Source organism: Dama dama, chromosome 29 (assembly GCF_033118175.1).
Source record: "Dama dama isolate Ldn47 chromosome 29, ASM3311817v1, whole genome shotgun sequence".
Lineage (NCBI taxonomy): Eukaryota > Metazoa > Chordata > Mammalia > Artiodactyla > Cervidae > Dama > Dama dama.
Genome location: NC_083709.1, coordinates 37,554,004 through 37,572,531, shown reverse-complemented (window position 1 = coordinate 37,572,531; position 18,528 = coordinate 37,554,004). Strand labels below are relative to the sequence as shown.

Sequence of the window (18,528 nt, the reverse complement as noted above, 5' to 3'; positions counted from 1 at the left end):
ACAAATGTGTCCAAAATTACTTATAGCACTATAGAGATATTTATAAATTAATGATGGCAAATTTTTGGTGTTTCTTTTATGTAAGTTTGGGCTTGAATGCTTGCACCAAACCCCAGGAATGTGCCATTGAGGACGTCTGGGCTAGGAACAGAGTACATCACACCAGCATCATCATTCACACCTATGTTAAGAACAGAAAACTGTTGGGTTTCATGCACACAACCAACCAAATATTTCATTGTGAAATAGCAAATTCCAAGTATCAACATGTATCATGAAAATTACCTGGAGATTAAGTAGGTAGATGGGAACAGAGAATAGAGTGACTATGCAAGACAATCTGGAGAATGAAAATGACTTTGAAGGCACAATCATAGGATGCATAATCCAAGTTAAATCACAAAAAGCTATTTTCAGGAAATAATCAACTCAGTCTTATTGGGATTCCCATTACACAGTCAAGGCAATAAGGACAGGAAATCATTCATCAATTCTTACATTTGTGCAACAAACATTTAGTGGATAACTATTCTCTCCACACATATATAACAATGCCAGGCACACAGGACACATACAACTTCTTTGTTTATAGAATAAGCCTGTAGCAGTTAAGACTAGTACAGAAGCAATTATGATATATGTACTGTAACAAATAACTTTTGGGTGGCTAATGAAGGCACTTATGCACTCATCTAATGCAGCCCAGTAACATCAATCAAAGATTTAAATATTCGAGACACAACAGCATTTGAAGGTTTCAACAAGAGAAAAAAGCCTGGCACAGACAAAGAACTAAAAAACATATAGATTTAAAGATACAAACTTGCAAAATTTTCAATGTGTTGCTATTTCCTTCAGGTTTACTCACTCATCCAGTTTTTAAAAATTCAAGTCTGAATACATACACACACACACACACACAAACCCAGAATAAAAAGGTTTAAAGGTTGCTCTTATAGAAACCAAAAACAAATATAATGTGCACAGTGCTATAAGTATTTTTGTCACATATTTAATTTAACCCACATGAAGTTCATATTCTAATTTTATAGATTTAGAAATTAAAATAAGAAAAAACACATCCTTTGTTATTAAACCTAAATTTAAGAAAACAGTACATATGGCTTTAAATTCAGTACATTAAATAAACTTCCAATCAGGTTTAAATAACTGAATATTTCCTAGCTTTCTGAGATCTGTTTGACCACAAAGGCAATATTTTCAGTTATTTAGATATAAAAGTCCAAGGTTCAACCTCACAAAAACTTAATCTGAAATTTACAAGGCTCTTCAATTATTTTCCTATAGCTAGAATAGTGATTCTTCACCCAAACTAAGTAAGCAATACTAAACTAAGTTTTATGCAATGTGACGCACCTGTTGACTTGAAAATTTCACTTTCGGATTGTTATCTATCTCCCATAAACCTTCATTAAAGCCTTTTCGCTTATTTGGTTTGCCGTACTTTTCCTTATTTTCTGAGTAAGGAAATATGTCCTTTGGGCCTAAAAAAGCACTAAAAAAGGAGGGGGGAAATGTGAGTGTAACGCAATCTCAAATATAAGTGATTAAATACTACTACCCTATGAACACAATTATCAAAAATTCTTAATCTAAATGCATTAAACATCATACATAAGTTAAAGGGTAGCCACAAATAACTGTTTAATTCCAAACACCTTTATTAAATTCAGTCAGAAATTTAATCCTAGATCCATAATTCTATTTAAAAAAAAACACAAGTTGCACAATAATGTACTGAATGCCACTAAACAGTACATTCGAAAATGATTAAAATGGTAAATTTTGTGTAAGTTTACAAATTTTTCTATAAAAATGCATAAAAATAATGTGACAAGATTGCATTAATCAATACATTTAAATGAATTCCAACTATAGTTTTACTTCAAAGTAATTTGGAGTATTATACAACTCAAAACACTGTCAATAAGGTATATGTATGTTTTAATATTTGTTTGTTTATGTGTGTAGATTTTTTGGAATAAATGTTCAGAATTTTTTTGTATTCAATGAGGGAATCAGACGTTATGGCTAGTTTGTTCATTTATGTGTGTATACACATGGGCATGTATACACATATATATTATAGTCAATTCTTTTTATTCATGATAATTATATTCTAAAATGTCACCATGAACACTGAATTAAGGAAATACTATACCACTGCTGCAGGAGAAATACAGGGTAGGTTCCTCTGGTCATATTTTTGTCAACCAATCAATATATAATAATGTTTTGTGCAGTTTTCTGTTTAAAGACACCTTTAGTATACACTGGTAATTCACGAACACTGAACTTACAGCCCACAGCTTGTGTGCCACTCACTTCCCCCGTAAGGCACAGCAGCCTTCCGGCACTGAGGAACACTGGCACCACTTTAGGGTGCTGTTATAACAACAGGTTCTTGGCCACCTGACGCGAAGAACTGACTCATTTTGAAAAGACCCTGATGCTGGGAAAGATTGAAGGCAGGCGGAGAAGCGGATGACAGTGGAGGAGATGGTTGGATGGCATCACCTACTCAATGGACATGAGTTTGAGTAAACTCCGGGAGTTGGTGATGGACAGGGAGAGGTGGCGTGCTGCAGTCTATGGGGTCGCAAAGAGTTGGACAGGACTGAGTGACTGAACTGACTGGTAAACAACAAAATGACCAAGGAAAAGGTACAAAAATGCAAAGTCCATGACACTACACAGACTGCAAAAAGGACACCTGTTTACAGTATGACAGCTGAAACACGGTAAAGCACAGCCTTGCTCCAGCCTCAGCTAGGAATGCGTGCATCACGTCACTCCAGTTTCTGCCACTGCACACAGTACCATGAAGACCCCACAGTTAAAGACTTAGGATTACAAGTAAACTTCAGTAAGCAGGCAAATTCATAAATGTGGAACCTGTGAATGATGACAATTATTTTTGTGTGTGTGTGTGTGTGTGTGTGTGTATATATATATATGTCTTTACATATAATCCCCAGAACAAACCCCTTGTTTATCTCCCTAGATCAGGCAGTTCTGCAGAAGTTTGTCAATCCTATAAAGGTAGATTCAGAGAATATGTAAGGTTTTTGTCATAATAGTTGATATATATGTATTCTCCAAAGCAAGAGAATCAAATTACTACTCATTTCCTCTAAAATATGCTATAATTTAAGATCATTAATTACTAATTATGTATCACAAATTCCGTATCCGCTGCAATTTTTTAAGAATTAGGGACCTATGACTATAGTTAACATTCTAGTTTAGAGTATTTTAAAAGGCTTTAGAATAAAATTTCAACAAGAGACTAAGAGCTCTACTTAAATATGATCAATTATATAAGTTAGCTTTAATTATTACTTAAATTTTTCAGTTTACAAATACTCAAAAGTATCCATGTATTTTTTTTTTCCTTTTTTTTTTCCATGTATTTTAATTGCACATCAGTTAAGGCACACAAATTATCATGATTTCATCTGATCTAGAAATTCAGATTTTTACTAAGCATTATTCACTTCTACCTGCAATCTAAGCTTAGAAAATTTAACATATTTAGTTAAAACAGTAAAGCAATTCCTCCAGCATAATCATCTCCAAATTCCAAGAAAATGATCTGAATTAAAACTCCACCAAAATCGCTTCTCGGCCTTTTGGCTAAGATCAAGTGTAAAACTCCACCAAAAATACAATATATACTCCTGGTAAGAACAAAGTGATTCTCCCTCCTAAAACCTCACAACTTCTATAAGGCTAAGAGATGTTATCAGATTCAGAAGCTGTAAAGAATGAAAAAGTTGGGTACTAAACAGCAATGTGGAAAGTGAGACTAATTTATAGTTTGAAATCCCCAAAGGGTTCAAAACTGGTGATACCAGGAACTTCAAGAAGTGGAAGGGACCTTAAAATATTAAATACTTAATAAAATTACAGAAAAATGTCTTAAAACCTCAAACATGGGGCATTTTTAAATGATTCTAAACCGAAACGCTATTCAAAAGGGAAAACTGATTCTTTCTTGTTGTTTAGTTGTCCAGTCGTATCCGACTCTTGCAGCAAACCAGGCCTGCCTCCCTGTCCTTCACCATCTCCCAAAGTTTGCCCAAGTTCATGTCCACTGCCATCAGGGATGCCATCCAGCCGTCTCATCTTCTGACACCTGCTTCTCCTTCTGCTCTCAATAAAAACTGATCCCACCATGATATTATCTAGTGTATAAAGGTTTCAGTCAAATTTATATGGATTATTTTTCTTTTCCCAAAACAGGTAGTCCCTACTTTGCATGACAACAAGAGACCACAAAACTGACCATGAAAGGCAATCTTATTGAAAAATAGGAAAACTTAAAATTGTTCCATAACCTTCAAAAGTTGTCAAAATATTAAATGCACTATTACTGATAGTGTGTAAGGAAATTGCGTTGCCATGCCCTCCTCCAGGGGATCTTCCCAACCCAGGGATTGAACCTATACCTCTCCTGCCTTTTCTGATACATCTACACAAAAACTTGTACACAAGTGTTTACAGCAGCATAGCAGCAAAAGTCATTGAAGACCACATATTGTATAGTTCAATTTATATGAAATGCCCAGAATAGGCAAAATGATTATTGATTCCCAGGACTTCCCTGGCGGTTCAGCGGTTAAGACCCCACGGTCCCAAAGCAGGGAGCCCGGGTTCTACCTCTAGTCAGGGAACTACATCCCATATACTGCAACTAAGAGTTTGCATGCCACAAGTAAAGAACCCACGTGCTGTAACTAACACCCAGCACAGTCAAATAAATATTTTTTTTAAAAAAATGATTAATGGTTCCCTATGGCAATACAGGGGAGAGACAGGAGAAACAAGAAGTAACTGCTAATGGGTACAAGATTTCTTTTTGAGATGACGATGTTCTAAAATTGTACTAACAGCTACATGATTCTGGATATACTAAGATCTATTATATGTTTTAACTGAATTGTTTGGGATATGAATTGACATCTTAATAAAGTTGTTAAAATATTTTTCAGTGAATACCACATTCCAAAGAAAAAAAAAAATGATCCAGAACTTTACCAACTACAGATAGCCACTGTTTTCACCATTTGTTTGTAGTATATGTATCTATATAAACATGTAATTTTAATGTATATGCTGCTGCTGCTGCTAAGTCGCTTCAGTCGTGTCCAACTCTGTGCAACCCCAATAGGCAGCAGCCCACCAGGCTCCCATCCCTGGGATTCTCCAGGCCAAGAACACTGGAGTGGGTTGCCATTTCCTTCTCCAATGCATGAAAGTGAAAAGTGAAAGTGAAGTCGCTCAGTCGTGTCCAACTCTGAGTGACCCCAAGGACTGCAGCCTACAAGGCTCCTCCATCCATGGGATTTGCCAGGCAAGAGTACTGGAGTGTGTATGTATATGCTACTGATCCATAAATACTTTTTCAAATTATAACGAACATCTTTTCACATCAACAGTTACTTAACAGCTAAATACTATTTCACTGAATAAATTTCCCCAAATTAATTTGTCTGTCAGACCATTTCCTGTATCAAATTTTCTATTATAAAATGTAGCTATAATAAATAATGTATTGCTCCATCTTTTCACATATTTTCCTAATAAATTCTAAGTAGAACTGCTGCCTCAAATGGTATATTCAAGACTACAGAGCTCCTTAATGAGATTCAAAAAATTATGGTGGATGAAAAAAGAATCCTCCCATGTTGTCACCACAAAAAAGAAATGACTAATTATAGGACCTGATGGAGGTTGGAGGTGTTAGCTATCACTATGGTGGTAGGTAAGCATAATGCAATATATAAATGTATAAAAATCAACATACCTTCAGCTTGTGCAGTATGCATCAATTACATTTCAATTTTAAGAAAGAAGAAGAAAACACAGGCACACACAAAGAATCCTCCCCAGGGACGCAATCCCATAGGTTTGGTGAACAGGGATCAGATTAATTTTTAAGCAGCCATCACTAGTCCCCAAGGGCACAACCTTCTGTAGCTGTAGCTTTGATTCATCCTTCAAAGCTTTCCATTTTTAAATGACAAAAAAATCTCAAAGAAAATACACTAAAAACAGTAATAGGTTTAGGGGTTTTTTTACCCTAAAAAACAGTAAAAATGATGTGCTTCCTTTGTAGAGAACTTTCAATGTTGTTTAAAAAAAATTTTTAATAAAGATATACATTAATTGAAAGCACATCACCCACCATATTCCAGAGCTGAAAGCAAACTTAGGGATCACCAAGATCCTCCTTGTTAAAGATTAGAAAACTGAAAGCCAGAAAGATTAACTGATGCAAGCAAGGTTACTGAGCTACTAAATAGCAGAGCCTTCACTCTGTACAATGTTCCCTTAAACAGGTTCCGTTTAACCACTGTAATACAGTCTCTGAAACACTGATTTATATATTAATAAAATATCCCTATACATATGAACTCAGTTCAAATACCAATTGTCAAAGCCCACAAGGATTAAAGCTAATGGAAAATGTCTTAAGAAAAAGCAAATCATTAACTACAGCATTAATTTTATAATTCTGAAGCAACTTAAATAATTCCAAAGCCTGCAAGTGTGTTTCTTACATAGCATATGCCTAAAGTGTGTTCCGGTGTATCCCAATTTTTCAGAATCCAAGCATACAGAAAAGCAGTCATCTCTCTAAAGTCACTTTTCTGGAAACAATGTATATACCTACAAGAACATACACATACATGCCTCACAAATACTCTATTACCACACACCTAAAAGCGTCCTTTAAAGCAAACCAGAAGTTGCATATAAAAAAATGGGATAGGGAAGTTTATCACGGCTGAAGACTTGAAGCTCAAAACTCATTTAACTGCTGTCAATTAATAATATAATACAGAAACTTATACCTTTTAAAACACTGACTATAACTTGATGTTGCATTTCCCTATTATTATTAAATCACAAAATATGAAACATACTGTTTTAAACTACATTTTATAACAGCACACACTACTTTATAACAGAAAATGACTCAATAGACAATTGATACACCTACCATGTGCCAGGAACCTGACAATACAGAGATGAAGAAACAGTTCCTCTCATTATAAGAAATCATACAAACTCCACACCAACACATACAGCTATGTCTGTAGTACTGAAACTGTATAGAACTCAGTGTAGAAGAAAATAAAATCCTATCCTATGATTTATTTTCTCATTCCTTTCTTGTGGACAGGTGATACAAAAAACTAACCAACCAGCACAACTTTCCCATTCACCTTCACTCCTAATAACTGCATATTAGGCAGGTTATTGAAACATATTGCAACAACCTGTGATGGGTATTTTCAAAGTTCCTAGAATTGAGCATCTAACATCTTTGAATTAAGACAAGTAAGAGCAGTAAAGAGATAAAGTGGCAAAAACACTATCTTCATTTAAAAATTTCTAGACTTTAGAGAAATAAGTAGACTTGAATGAGAGTATTCCCTCAATTAACAATGATAATTAGTCAGCAAAAAAAAAAAAAAGCATTGCAAGCAACCTAATAAGCATACTTACTAGTTGTGCAAAAATAATATGCAACATTATTTTTAATTACTAATAGTTGACATTTCACATTTAATACGTGCCAAGCACTGTTTTAAGCATCTTTCATGTAATATATTATCTGCACCTCCAATTCTAAGGTAGAGTATTTTATTGCTCCCATTTTATAAAGAAGAGAAAGACAAGGCTAAATAAACGTGCTCAAGGTCACAGAGCAGATAGATAAAAGGCAGGATTCAAAGACACTCTTCTGACCCAGCTGTCCTAAACACTGTGGAAATGCTAGCTAATGGACAGCAAAATCATCATCAACAAATCGATTTTATCTAGGTCATAGAGCTTTCAGTCTATTACCAAACATTTATTTAACAGCTACTATGTGCCCGGCCAGTGCTGAGTTTAAAAGGTCAGTTTTCATTCCAATCCCAAAGAAAGGCAATCCCAAAGAACGCTCAAACTACTGCACAACTGCACTCATCTCACACGCTAGCAAAGTAATGATGAAAATTCTCCAAGCCAGGCTTCAGTAATACATGAACCGTGAACTTCCAGATGTTCAAGCTGGTTTTAGAAAAGGCAGAGGAACCAGAGATCAAATTGCCAACATCTGCTGGGTTATCAAAAAAGCAAGAGAGTTCCAGAAAAACATCTGTTTCTGCTTTATTGACTATGCCAAAGCCTTCGACTGTGTGGATCACGATAAACTGTGGAAAATTCTGAAAGAGATGGGAATACCAGACCACCTGACCTGCTTCTTGAGAAACCTGTATGCAGGTCAGGAAGAAACAGTTGTAACTGGACATGGAACAACAGACTGGTTCCAAATAGGAAAAGGAGTACGTCAAGGCTGTATATTGTCACCCTGCTTATTTAACTTATATGCAGAGTACATCATGAGAAACGCTGGGCTGGAAGAAGCTCAAGCTGGAATCAAGACTGCCGGGAGAAATATCAATAATCTCAGATATGCAGATGACACTACCCTTATGGCAGAAAGTGAAGAGGAACTAAAAAGCCTCTAGATGAAAGAAAGAGGAGAGTGAAAAAGTTGGCTTAGAGATCAACTTTCAGAAAACTAAGATCATGGCATCTGGTCCCATCACTTCATGGGAAATAGATGGGGAGACAGGGGAAACAGTGTCACTCTATTTTTTTGGGCTCCAAAATCACTGCAGATGGTGACTGCAGCCATGAAATTAAAAGACGCTTACTCTTTGGAAGGAAAGTTATGACCAACCTAGACAGCATATTAAAAAGCAAAGACATTACTTTGCCAACAAAGGTACATCTGGTCAAGGCTATGGTTTTTTCAGTGGTCATGTATGAATGTGAGAGTTGGACTGTGAAGAAAGCTGAGCACCGAAAAATTGATGCTTTTGTTGGAGAAAACTCTTGAGAGTCCCTTGGATTGCAAGGAGATCCAACCAGTCCATCCTAAAGAAGATCAGTTCTGGGTATTCACTGGAAGGACTGATGCTGAAGCTGAAACTCCAATACTTGCGGCCACCTCATGCAAAGAGCTAACTCACTGGAAAAGACCCTGATGCTGGGAGGGATTGGGGGCAGGAGGAGAAGGGGATGACAGAGGATGAGATGGCTGGATGGCATCACCGACTTGATGGACATGGGTTTGAGTAAACTCTGGGAGTTAGTGATGGACAGGGAGGCCTGGCGTGCTGCGATTCATGGGGTCACAAAGAGTTGGACACGACTGAGCGACTGAACTGAATCAAAGTGCCAGGCACTTAAGTAAATAATGATAAACAAGACAGACAAGGTCCCTGCTCTCCAAGCTTTTCACTTGTTGGTGAAGGAAAAGAAAAAAAAAAAACCTTTAGTCATCACCGCAATGGAAAAATAAGCATAAAAAGAGGATATGAGCTAAGAGCTAAATGACTGAAAATCTGTTTTCTCTTTGTTGGGAAAGATAGGTCTTCAATCAGGAAGGACCTGAGACAAGTTACATCTGTGTAACAGTAAAAAAGAAAAGGTGATGAGGTTGGAGACCTAAGAATAGACTAGTCCGCAGAGGGTGTTATAAAACAGAACCTGTAGGGACTTGCCTGGTGGTTCAGTGGTTAAGACTCTTGAGTTTCTACAGTCATCAAGACAATATGGTACTGGCACAAAGACAGAAATATAGATCAATGGAACAAAATAGAAAGCCCAGAGATAAATCCACGCACCTATGGACACCTTATCTTTGACAAAGGAGGCAAGAATATACAATGGAGAAAAGACAATCTCTTTAACAAGCGGTGCTGGGAAAATTGGTCAACCACCTGTAAAAGAATGAAACTAGAACACCTTTTAACACCATACACAAAAATAAACTCAAAATGGATTAAAGATCTAAATGTAAGACCAGAAACTATAAAACTCCTAGAGGGAAACATAGGCAGAACACTCTCTGGCATAAATCACAGCAAGGTCCTCTATGACCCACCTTCCAGAGTAATGGAAATAAAAAGCAAAAATAAACAAATGGGACCTAATTAAACTTAGAAGCTTTTGCACAACAAAGGGAACTATACAGAAGGTGAAAAGACAGCCTTCAGAATGGGAGAAAATAACAGCAAACAAAGCTGACAAAGAATTAATCTCAAAAATATACAAAGAGCTCATGTAGCTCAATTCCAGAAAAACAAGCGACCCAATCAAAAAATGGGCCAAAGTACTATTAGTAAACAGACATTTCTCCAAGGAAGACATACAGATGGCTAACAAACACATGAAAGGATGCTCAACATCACTCATTATCAGAGAAATACAAATCAAAACCACAATGAGGTACCATCTCATGCTGGTCAGAATGGCTGCTATCAAAAAGTCTACAAACAATAAATGCTGGACAGAGTGTGGAGAAAATGGAACCCTCTTACACTGCTGGTGGGAATGCAAACTAGTACAGCCACTATGGAGAACAGTGTGGAGATTCCTTAAAAAACTGGAAATAGAACTGCCATTCGACCCAGCAATCCCACTACAGGGCACATACACCGAGGAAACGAGAATTGAAAGAGACACATGTACCCCAACGTTCACTCAGCACTGTTAACAATAGCTAGGACATGATAGCAACCTAGATGTCCATCAACAGATGAATGGCTATGGATAAGAAAGTTGTGGTACATATACATAATGGACTATTACTCAGCTATTACAAAGAATACATATGAATCAGTTCTAATGGATGAAACTGCAGCCTATTATACAGAGTGAAATAAGTCAGAAAGAAAAACACCAATACAGTATATTAACGCATATATATGGAATTTAGAAAGATGGTAACGACGACCCTATACACGAAACAGCAAGATACACAGATAGAAAGAAATGACTTTTGGATTCTGTGGGAGAAGACAAGGGTGGGATGATTTGAGAGAATAGCACTGAAACATATATATTGCTGCTGCTGCTGCTAAGTCGCTTCAGTAGTGTCCAACTCTGTGCAACCCCATAGACGGCAGCCCACCAGGCTCCCCCGTCCCTGGGATTCTCCAGGCAAGAACACTGGAGTGGGTTGCCATTTCCTTCTCCAATGCATGAAAGTGAAAAGAAACAGATGTCCAGTCCAAGTATGATGCATGAAACAGGGCACTCAAAGATAGTGCACTGGGACAACCTAGAGGGATGGGATGGGGAGGGAAGTTCAGGATGGGGGACACATACACACCTGTGGCTGATTCATGTCAGTGTATGGCAAAACCCACAACAATACCATAAAGTAATTAGCTTCCAACTAAAATAAAAAATAAAAAAAAGACTCTGCTTCCAATGCAGGGGGCACAGGTTTGATTTGTGGTCAGGGAACTGAGATTCCAACATGCCTTGCAGCACAGCCAAAAAGTAAGAATTTTTTAACAACAGCATTTATAGACAGAATTTGGGGGGTTTTGTCTGTTGGTAATGTTAACAAGGAGGTCACTGAAAGGCTATGGACAGAGAAAATGACATGATCTGACTGAAATATCAAGATCACTCTGACTATATATGAAGAGTGAAAGCTGAGCCCAAGATAGGGACAGGACACTATTTCTAAGAGTAACTGTGATAGGAACTTTTGCCATAGAGGAGATGGAAAAAAGCAGATCAGAATACATGTTAAAGGAAAAGAATTAAGACTTGCTGACTGACTAGATGTGGGGAGGAAAAACACTACAATAAGAAATCAAGGATAACACCAAGATTTTTGGCTCCAGCATCTTCGTCAGTCTCATTTACTAAGAATCTGTTTTCAATATATTAGTTTTAAGACATCTAGTAGACCATCATGTTTGGTATACATAAGAGCTTACTGTTATATAGTGTTCACAACTTCGGTGGATAAATTAACTGCTGCTGCTAAGTTGCTTCAGTCGTGTCCGACTCTGTGCAACCCCACAGAGGACAGCCCACCAGCCTCCCCCGTCCCTGGGATTCTCCAGGCAAGAACACTGGAGTGGGTTGCCATTTCCTTCTCCAATGCATGGAAGTGAAAAGTGAAAGTGAAGTCGCTCAGTGGTGTCCGACTGTGCTTGGACCACAGCCTACCAGGCTCTTCCATCCATGGGATTTTCCAGGCAAGAGTAGTGGAGTGGGGTGCCACTGCAGATAAATTAACTATGAAAGGCGTAAAAAATTATGAAAAATCAAATGTTTGTAGCTCAGGAAACAAATGCAGTTACAAACGGATTCTGCTCTAACTTCACAATAAAAAAAAAAAATCTAATTTACAAATCAGTTACAAATAACTGTGCTTCCCTGGTGGCTCAGAGAATTCCATGGACAGGAGAGCCTGCCAGGCTCTGTGGGGTCACAAAGAGCTGGACATGAGTGAGTGACTAACGCTACTTTTCACTTTTATGAATATCTAGTTTTCTAATTGTCATTTCTTTTTCCATGTTCTTCCTTTCCCATCTTCCTAACTACAGGCTCCTGGATTAAACTCCAAATTATGCAAATTCCAAACAGAAAGGTTCAAATAACCGCCCTCCCAAATTCTGAGGGGGAAAAAGGCAAACACTCACTGAAATTCAGTTTCTAAAAAATTAACCTTACATACCAAAACATTAAGTCACCAGACTAATAGATACAAGAGCATTGCCTTTCCAAAGGTGACAGTGTACTTATGAGATCACTGAGGCACAAAAACTACAAATGCATTTTGAAATGAAAATTTAGTATCATTAGCTTAATTTTAATTTCCTGAATATATTCTAATTTTTGAGTATTAGTAATTCACCATCTTCATTTCCCACTTAATAGTACCACTGTTATGTTATTAACCAAATGATGCTTGTGAAAATTTAGTTCTTTGGCACAGTCTGTTTTGATTTATAATCTACAGATATTTACAACATAAAAATCCTCATTTTTAAATGTTGAGGAAGGGATGATCATTCTTCTAAATTTAACATAAGAATGACTATGTGTTAGTCACTCAGTCGTGTCAAACTCTTTGCAACTAAATGGACTGTAGCCTGCCAGGCTTCTATGTCCACAGAATCCTCCTTGCCATCTCCTTCTCCAGGTCTATACTATAAGGATATATAGAAATTCTAGGGAATGTCTAACTCACATTACTCTGATATAGTTAGTATTCAATCTTCGCATGCCTTTGAATTATCTGGAAGGCTACTTAAAACAGACTGCTGGGCTCCACTCCTCCATTTCTGATTCAGTGAATCTTAAGTGGGTGAGGTCCGGGAATTTGCATGCCTATGCCTATGTAAGTTCCCATGTGTTGTTCCCATGTAGGGAGCAGCTTGACCTGGGACCACACTTTGAAAACCCTTATTCCAATAGAGACTATACAATTTTTCATTAAAAGATACCTTCCCTATTAAATTTATGGAAGTTTTAAATGGTAGATTAACCCAGATAATCAGAAATTCATTTTTAAAAAATTTTTTAAAAATTAAATTTTTATTTTCAAAGTATATTCAAATTTTTATACTCAAAGTAATTATGGTGAAGGCCAACACAATTCTCAACTCAAAACTGGATTTTTTTTTTCAAAACTGGATTTTAAAGAAGACAATTATGTGGCACTGCATGATATCATTAATATGAAATGTCACGAACTGGCAAGTTTAGACAGACAGTAAACTAGTGGGTATCTAGGCCTAGGGGACAGGAAATGAAGAGTGACTGCTAATGGTTATGGAAGTAAATATACTAACATCCACTGAATTTTACACTTTACACAACTGTATGATGTAAAGTACATATAAAGCTATTTTTAAAAATTTTTTTGAAGTTCATACAGTAGTAAGCAATGTTAAACAAATTGTCATTGTAGACACTCTTAAGGAACATGTAATTTTAACTCGAGTAGCACCAGTTTTGTTTAACCTGAACCCAGGTAAACAAGTCTACCAAAATTATTGCAAATTCTAAACCTAAAGATTAAAACTGGTGAGGTTATATGCTACTTGTAAGGCTATTAAAATATAGGTATGTAAAAAAAAAATAAATAAATAAAATAAAATAAAATATAGGTATGTAGTAGTATTATTTTTCAGAATTAATGAGATAGCCCCTGGAGTAATCCTCCGCACATAGAAGTAACAGTTCAGTATTCAGCTATAATTTCTGAGAAATTAATTTGCTTCTCCAAATCAGTTTCTGCCCAGAAATCCACCCAGGGCAGCAGAACAGTAACAGTGGCTCCCAGAATCATACAAATACATACGGAAGGAACTATTCAGATTTCCTTTCACCTTTCCCACAACATACCATTAGTGTGGCTAAAATCACAAAGTCTAAAATACGGTGTCAGGTTATCATTACAAAAAGCACTAATTACACTAAACATGAATACTGAACACCTTGTTAAAACTTTCCTTACACACTTTCTCATCCATCGGTTATTTTCTGACTGCTGAGAGGATCAATTTACATTTTTTATGATTAAGGACATCTGCGCCAGTAAAAGTTAAACCTGCAGTGTCTAATTTAACATAAAAATAAATTTAAAAGGGAAACTTGAAGACTTCTTTCCAAGTTCAAAGATGATTTTAATATTTTGTTACTTTATTATTTTCTCTCTTAATTAACCTCTACTTGCTTTTCGTTATATACCCAATGAACCTGCTAAATTAACTCTGATTTGCCTTTAGAGCTAAAAGGACTTACGTCTCATGAGTTCCAAAAAAGAAAATCGGTAGTTTGTTTGTGGGTGGTTTTACAGCTCCATCAGGAACTTCATCTACCTAAAAAAAAAAAAACAAGATCAGAAAAATTAAAATCTTTTAAATCATACACACTTAAACATACCAGAGTAAACTGAAAACAAGACATCCAAAAGGGTATCTGCTATGAAATGGACCAGTTCTACAGGTCCACAATCCTTTATCTCTAGTTCTGAAACTCAAGAAGCTCTGGGAAAAAAAAAAAAAGCTGTGAAATCCAATATATTTCTCAAAACTCATGTGATAGCAAAACCTGCATAGAAACTGAAGCTATTCCATCATTTCTTTTATCCATCTAGCATTCTACTGATGCTTCTCTGCAGAAATGTAGTGTTAGATTATCATTTGCCATCCTAGACCTTATCAGCAGAAAGATGTATTGTATGTGGACCATCACTACCATTCTAAAACCCCAAAATTCTGAATGTTCACATAAACCTGGCCCTAAGTACTCCAGATAAGGAACTCTGAATCTGTTCAAAAATTTTAAATGCTATTTCCGCAGACAGGCTATCCAAATACCAGAGTAATGTAAAACCAGACATTAAAAAGGTTAAAGCAGTACTTTTCCAAGTCTGAAACATATACTTATGAAAACATCTTAGACCTACGTGGCTGAGTAACAGGAGATTACCTATTCTTTTTCATTTTTCTTTTAATATTTTAATGCTTCTAATTAAGGAAGGAAGACGGTAACAGGTACTGCTATGTCGAACACATCTATAATAGTTGTTACTTTCTTACCAGAGTTAAGGCCATCAGACAGAAGTATTTAGCCAGAATTTAACATTTCTACTTCATTATTTACTTAAATTTCATAATACAATTTCTATTTCATTCCTTTCAAAATTTCAAAGACATGTCAATTTAAAAAATATCTGTTGACTTTGTTAAGAAGGGTACGACCAACAGAAGACCTACTATGCTCCTTATGTATGAGCATAAAGAAATGGTTTAAGAAAAGACCATGAGGGTGATTTCACTGGTTGGCAGTCTGAAGGTTTCAGCCATCAATAAGAAAAATTAGCACCCAACACCCTTAGGAACTTAATTTCCTCACCTATACGAATAAGACTGTACTGACTTTTCAGCTTTGTCACAAATTGTGAAAAATCCTTAGGGGCCTTAAGGGATACTCCTGTCATCTCAGACCATATGCTTTCTGCCAGCAAACAGCTTTAAAAGTTAATGCAAATGTCTAGCACCTACAGAGTTTAATAAACACAAGGCAATTTTTCAAAAATGGACTTTAAAAATTATTATTACTGGTACAGGATTACAAGAAAGCACAAGATTTTAAAAGTAATGAAGCGTGGGATAAACAGAAAATGTTAAAATCAAAACTGGAACATTGGCTGTCACTTTCCCAGCTGAGACCTTAAATATATACTCTAAACTCTCTAAAGCAAAGACTTAGAATTCATAAGATTGGAGAGAAGATAGAAAAATGAATACAATTCTTAGACACAGACAATATCAAATCTAAATGCAACTGTTTCTAAGGAAAAAAAAAAAGGTAAAAGAGACTAAAATTTTCCATTTCAATACAAATTAAATTGGTATATACAGCATCTATTAAATGAAACACTCTGGCCCTCCTAATGCTACTTTATTTTGCTTTTGTTAGCACTTTTAGTCACCTAACAGACTGAACCATGTGGGGAAAATGATTTAGAAGAGTAATTTTTAAAACATTTCCACTTGGTTTTAAACTACACTGCTACACAGAAATTTGAATGAAGATGTATCCCATAACCTCAGATTTTCTAACATCTCAAAATAATCATGCTCAAACCGCAAAAAATGTTATCTTGGGGGGGCCTTAAACCTTCTCAGTTTGCCTATCCTCCACTTAAACATGAGATAGTTTTTTAGTGCATGACTTACGTACTAAGGATGGGGGGATACGATAAGGATATTCAGTTTACATCTATTGCTCTGAGAACTTTACAATCCATTTGGAAGTCAAAGAATGCACATAGAGTTAAAATATAATCACAAAGGAAATAAAGTGTCACATATACAGATAAGAATTATGATTAAGAATTTTTCCACTAAGACTCCAACTGAAAAGGTAAACTTAATAGACTAGGAGGGAAAAGTTCTTTCCAGGTTGGAACGAAATCTATAAACCTGACTTAACAGCTGGATGGGAAAAATTAGAAATGGTGAACATTTTACACTTGGACAGCACTCAGCAACTCCATGATTCTCTGTAACCAATGGCTTATTATAACCAGCGGACATAATTAAAACTATAGGATTTAATTACCTTTAAGAAACACACTCCTCAAGAAAGAGTAAATTAGTGGAAATTACAGCTTTAGAATATCATGTGTATATTTAAAAAGGCTCTTGAACTTACTGAATTCAACCTTTTTCAGGTTCTATCACTATATTAGAACCTGAGTCCTACCATAAACTAAAAGATCTTTTCCTGAAAATGGTGCTTTTTTAAAAAGACAGTCTCAATTCCCAAATGTCACAAAAAACCCTAAGTTCTGAATCACTTCTCTGTACTACATGTGAACCAAGGAATGTGGGTTTACTCTTTCACCTATGGGAGACAATCAGAGGTGAAACAACTTCTTCAAGGTCATAAGGCAAACTTCACCAATAAGAACTTGAAAATGAATTTTCTAGACTTTCTCTGATGCTACCTTACTGTAAAATTTTCCAGACTACCCAGTCCTAGCTTTCATTGAACCAGTCAATCCAGGCCTCATTAACTATAAAACAGGAAAGAATACCTATGAATTCAATTTAATCCCATACAACCTTTTGACACCCAATAGTTTGCATAGATTCCATTGCTACTTTGGATTTTACTCAAAATTAAGAAAATGTCGCAGATTCTTTACCATCTGAGCCAACAGGGAAGCCCCCAATTTTTTTTAAAGCACAAAATCCGTATTTGTTTTCACCTACAATGGAACATTAATGGCATCATCTTTAAATATTTCCTATTAAGAAAACCTGCCAAATCAACAACCATAGGAAAACACCTAAGTATGCCAAAACACCTGGATTTTTAAATTACATGGAAGATTAATGGGCAAAAAACTAAAAAGATCAGGTTACAAATGAGACCAGAGGAAAGCGAGAGAGAGAAAGGATACGAGGCGGAGTGGGGGGGTGAGAGAAAAGGGTAGGAAGTAGGCCTCTGAGGAAGGTAGCACCGCTAAACACGAAGGCTAAAAATCACTTACTCGAGCTGGCCAATGAGGATAACCTTTCATCTTGGCGAAGATGAGGTCCCCAGGTTTGAAGTCGCGAGTCATGTTTCAGGGGCGAGGCCGAGGGTCCGAAGCCCAGGGAGGAGGCGCGGCGGTGCGGACTGCGAGAGGATGCGGGAGGGCGGACCGGAGCCGCGGCTCCCGCGCTGGCGGGAGGGGGAGGATGCCTCGGGGTGCCCCGACGCGCCTGCGAGGGAGAGCACCGAAGGCGGTTAAAGCTCAGCAACCCGAAGGGAGGGGCCGTACGGAGAACGCCGGGGGAGGGGGAGGGGAGGCCCGAGGAGGGGTGAGGGTGGGGGGCGGGAGGGGGAGGGGGAGAGCCGCCTCCCGCTCCTCCCCCGCGAGTGCGCGGCCTCCGCAGCCCGAGAGCTGCCCCTCCAGGCTTCGCAAGGTCCACCGCTCGACGGCCGAAAAGACGCCACCACCTGAGGCAGAGATGCTTCTCAGTCCCCCATTCCCCTTCCTCCCGCCCCATCGTTCCTCCGTCTTTTTCCCCCCGAAGCTGAAGCCCCAAGAGGGTGGGAGGTCGGCGAGAGGAGGAGGGGGGGGGGGGGGGAAGATGGCAAAAGGCAGGGGAACGCTGCCCTTCC

At 37.3% G+C, this 18,528-nt stretch overlaps 1 protein-coding gene across 4 annotated transcripts in view; it reads right to left on the bottom strand.

The window, feature by feature from the left end:
* PSIP1 (PC4 and SRSF1 interacting protein 1) overlaps positions 1-18,125 on the bottom strand; it is a 50,638-nt gene extending 32,513 nt beyond the window's left edge. For 2 of the 4 annotated variants that reach the window (XM_061132465.1, XM_061132464.1), the window contains exons 1-3: positions 17,912-18,123; positions 14,647-14,723; positions 1,378-1,516 (exon numbers count right to left, since the gene is read on the bottom strand). In XM_061132465.1, the coding sequence (XP_060988448.1) occupies positions 1,378-1,516; positions 14,647-14,723; positions 17,912-17,983 (288 nt within the window). In that variant the 5' untranslated portion in view covers positions 17,984-18,123. Of the gene's footprint in view, positions 1-1,377; positions 1,517-14,646; positions 14,724-17,911 lie in introns of all 4 variants that reach the window. The other 2 variants (XM_061132467.1, XM_061132463.1) reach the window with 2 other exon arrangements.
* Between the last annotated feature and the right edge of the window lie 403 nt (positions 18,126-18,528).